At 45.1% G+C, this 4,072-nt stretch overlaps 1 protein-coding gene across 1 annotated transcript; it reads left to right on the plus strand.

Moving 5' to 3' along the window:
• The first annotated feature begins 3,320 nt into the window (after positions 1-3,320).
• Positions 3,321-3,827, plus strand: LOC138874739 (uncharacterized). Its single transcript, XM_070153521.1, has one exon. The coding sequence runs from the start codon at positions 3,321-3,323 to the stop codon at positions 3,825-3,827; it is 507 nt and encodes a 168-aa protein (XP_070009622.1).
• The last annotated feature ends 245 nt before the right edge of the window (positions 3,828-4,072 follow it).

Raw genomic sequence — 4,072 nt, forward strand, 5'->3', positions numbered from 1 at the left:
CAACCTTAAGGACCTCCAAAACCACCATCACCAACCCGTACCATACAAATGATCATTGGAGCCGGCGACGATACAATAATCAAACATATGAAGTTCACCACCACACACAAACTCAAACGGACAGTCACCCACGAACGGTATGACGACCTCGAAGATAGTATCATCTTCGATAAGTCGGATACCAACGATTTGTCTTTCCCTTACTATGATGCTTTGGTTATAACTTTAAGCATTGAGGATACCGACGTAAAAAGAATAATGGTGGATGATGGAAGTGGCGCGTGCATTATTCACCCACGAGTCCTCATGCAGATGAGGCTCGAGGATAAAATAGTACTGCGTTGCATAACACTAACTGGTTTTAATAATGCAGTGGAACGAACCTCTGGAGAGACAATGCTACCCGTTCTGGCAGGAGGAGTCACCCTGGAGACAACGTTCCACGTCATGAACCAGGAGACAACCTACAATGCCATCATAGGGCGTCCATGGATACACGCCATGCGAGCCGTCCCGTCAAGTTTCTATCAAATAATCAAATTTCCTACTTTATGGGGGATGTTCAGCATCCGAGGCGAGCAACTAACCGCCCAAGAGTGCTCACGGATTGCCCAAGATTGCACACACACCAAACAACTAAAAGGGGTAAGTGCGGAAGCATAACAATCAGCCATATCGGGAACCAAACCCGACGTACAAATAGAGGCCATTAAAGACCCGAATGTCATAGAAGCTTATAAGGCAACCGTAGAAGATCTCGACCCCGTCTAATTGGACAACATCGATAACACAAAAAGGCCTATATCGGACACAATCTCTCAAAACTAGGTATGTATCATGAGTTCCTAACTAACAACGCCGATTTGTTTGCCTTTTCCCATTCAGATATGCCAGGAATCCCCAGGGACATCGCCACACACAGGCTGAATGTCAATCCTCTTTACCCGCTAGTACGGCAAATGATGAGAAAGTTCAATGCCACCATCAATGAGGCGGCTAGCGAAGAAGTTGATAAATTACTCGCTAATGGTTCCATCCGAGAATCGAAATATCCCCAATTGGTCGCCAATGTGGTCATGATCAAAAAAAAGAACGGGAAATGGCGGACGTGTGTCGACTTCACCGACCTAAACAAAGCATGCCCGAAAGATTCCTTTCTGTTACCACATATCGACCAGCTCATCGACGCAACGGTGGGACACGAACTACTGAGCTTCTTAGATGCCTACTCCGGTTACAACCAAATTATAATGGCTGAAGAAGACCAAGAAAATACCACTTTCATCACTCACCGATGAACGTACTGCTACAAGGTAATTCCATTCGGACTCAAGAACGCAAGGGCGACGTATCAAAGGTTTGTCACCAAGATGTTCAAAGAACAACTCGGTAAGACCATGGAGGTTTACATCGATGACATGCTAGTAAAGTCGAAAAAGAAAGAGGATCACATTGGCCATCTAAAGGAAGCCTTAGAGATATTGAGGCAATACAGAATGAAACTAAATCCCGAAAAGTGCGCCTTTGGCGTAACTTCAAGAAGGTTCCTTGATTTTCTGGTGTCACAAAGGGGTATCAAAGTCAACCCGGATCAGATCAGGGCCATCGAAGGAATACCTAAGACATTGACCAGGAAGAAGCAGGTGCAGAAATTAACAGGACGAATAGTCGCCCTGTCGAGGTTTATTTCACGATCGTCGGATAAATGTCATAAATTCTTCAATGTGCTAAGGAAAGACCACAGACTATAGTGGAATTCAGAATGCGTTGACGCCTTGAGGAAGCTGAAAGCATATCTATCCTCTCCACGGGTGAATTCCTACTGGTGTACCTAGCGGTATTCGAAGTCGTGGTAAGTGCAGTCTTGATCCACGAAAATAGAGGTACGCAATCTCCAATTTACTATATCAGTAAAACCTTAATTGATGCCGAAACAAGGTACCCTCACCTTAAGAAACTAGCTTTGGCATTAGTCGTAGCTTCACGAAAGCTTAGACCATATTTTCAATATCACCCCATAAAAGTGGTGACAATCTTCGCCCTTAGGGGCATCCTACACAAACCCAAACTATCGGGTAGATTGGCCAAATAGGCCATATAATTAAGCGAGCACGACATAACATACAAACCACGAACTGCTATTAAGTCGCAGGTGCTCGCCGATTTCGTCGCTAATTTCAATGCGGAAATATTGCCTGAAGTAGAGCAGGAGGCGCTCCACGCTTCCGCACATTCTGACCTCTGGGTCCTCTACACCGACGGTGCATCTAATGCATCGGGATCGGGATTGGTACTCGTCCTTGAAGTTCCTAAGGGCGAAGTAATTCGCCAGTCCATACGATGCCCCGAGATGACTAACAACGAGGCCGAGTATGAAGCTGCGATTGCAGGATTGAAATTAGCCCTCAAATATGGCGCTCAACGACTCGTTCTCCATTGCGACTCTCAACTCGTGGTGAACCAAGTCACCGAGACTTTAAAAATCAAAGAACAGAGACTACAAAAGTACCAGTCGGAAATTCACAAACTGCTGCCAGAATTTGATGAATGTCGCCTCGACCAAGTACCTAGGGCACAGAATATCAAAGCAGATGGTCTCGCTAAACTAGCGGCAGCCACCAAAAATATCAACAAGGAAAACGTGGTCACTCTTCTCCATTCCATTCCGCAATAGACCAAGTCAAGGTACATTTTGTAAACCTAACTTGGGACTGGCGCAACCGTCTCGTAACATATTTGCAGGATGGAACGCTCCCATAAGATAATAAGAAGCCAAAAAGCTTCGAAGTTAGGCAGCTAGATATAGCCTCGTAAGTTGTGATCTCTACAAGAGAACGTTCGGTGGCCTCCTGGCCAAGTGTCTTGGGCCAAATCAAACAAGGCGAGTACTAGAAAAAGTACATGAGGGGCTTTGCGGTGCCCATACGGGAAACCGCGCCCTCGTCCGATGCCTTATCCGCGCCAGATATTACTGTCCCACCATGAAAAAAGAAGTCGCAAACTACATCAGGAAGTGTGAATAGTGTCAAAAGTACGCCTCTATGATGCACCAAGCAGGGGAACTCCTGCATTCCATCATTTCGCCATGGACATTCATTTAGTGGGGGATGGATATTGTCGGAACCCTCCCGGCAGGAAGAGGTAAGGTACGCTTCCTTTTAATTTTAACTGACTATTTTTCTAAATAGGTGGAAGCAAGTGCATACACTCAAATACATAAGCAAAAGGTCATCGCGTTCATATGAAAAAATATAATATGCCGCTTCGGCATCCCTAAAGAAATCAGCTGTGACAACGGACCTGAGTTCGCCGGAAAGAAAATGATCGAGTTTTTCGAAAAATGGCACATCAAGCGAATACTCTCCACACCATACCATCCCGCCGGCAATGGCCAAGCCGAATCCTCCAATAAAGTAATACTGAACATATTGAAAAAGAAGCTTGAGGACGCCAAAGGTCTATGGCCTAAACTACTACCAGAAGTACTATGGACATACCGTATTATGCCAAAAACTAGCACAAGCAAGACGCCATATTCACTAGTCTACGGGACTGACGTAGTTATACCCGTCGAGGTCGGAGAGCCTAGTTTGAGATACTCCAATGAAAGTGGACCAAACAACGACGAAAGTAGGCTACAAGATCTGGATGAAGTCGAAGAACGAAGAGATATGGTCCACATAAGAATGGTAGCCCAAAAGCAACAAGTAGAAATGTACTACAATAAGAAGGCCAAAGTACGACCGCTCGAGGTTGGAGATTACGCCATCAAAGCTAAAACACAAGCGGTGAAAGATCCTAATGAGGGAAAACTAGGAACAAACTAGGACGGACCATAAAAATCACTGCAACAGCAAACAAAGGAGCATTCCAGTTAGAGACAATGGAAAGAAAACTACTCCAAAACAATTGGAATGTCGCCCATCTCAAATATTTCCACTTCTAAAAGGAGACGCCACCCAAGTCGTACTCTTTTTTCCTCATCCGGATTTTGTCCCAATCGGGTTTTCTTTGGTGAGTTTTTTAATGAGGCGACAAGGGGGACGTCTCGAGGTTCGAAGTATTATTCATT

The sequence above is a fragment of the Nicotiana sylvestris genome, chromosome 1 (genome assembly GCF_000393655.2).
Source record: "Nicotiana sylvestris chromosome 1, ASM39365v2, whole genome shotgun sequence".
Classification (NCBI taxonomy): domain Eukaryota; kingdom Viridiplantae; phylum Streptophyta; class Magnoliopsida; order Solanales; family Solanaceae; genus Nicotiana; species Nicotiana sylvestris.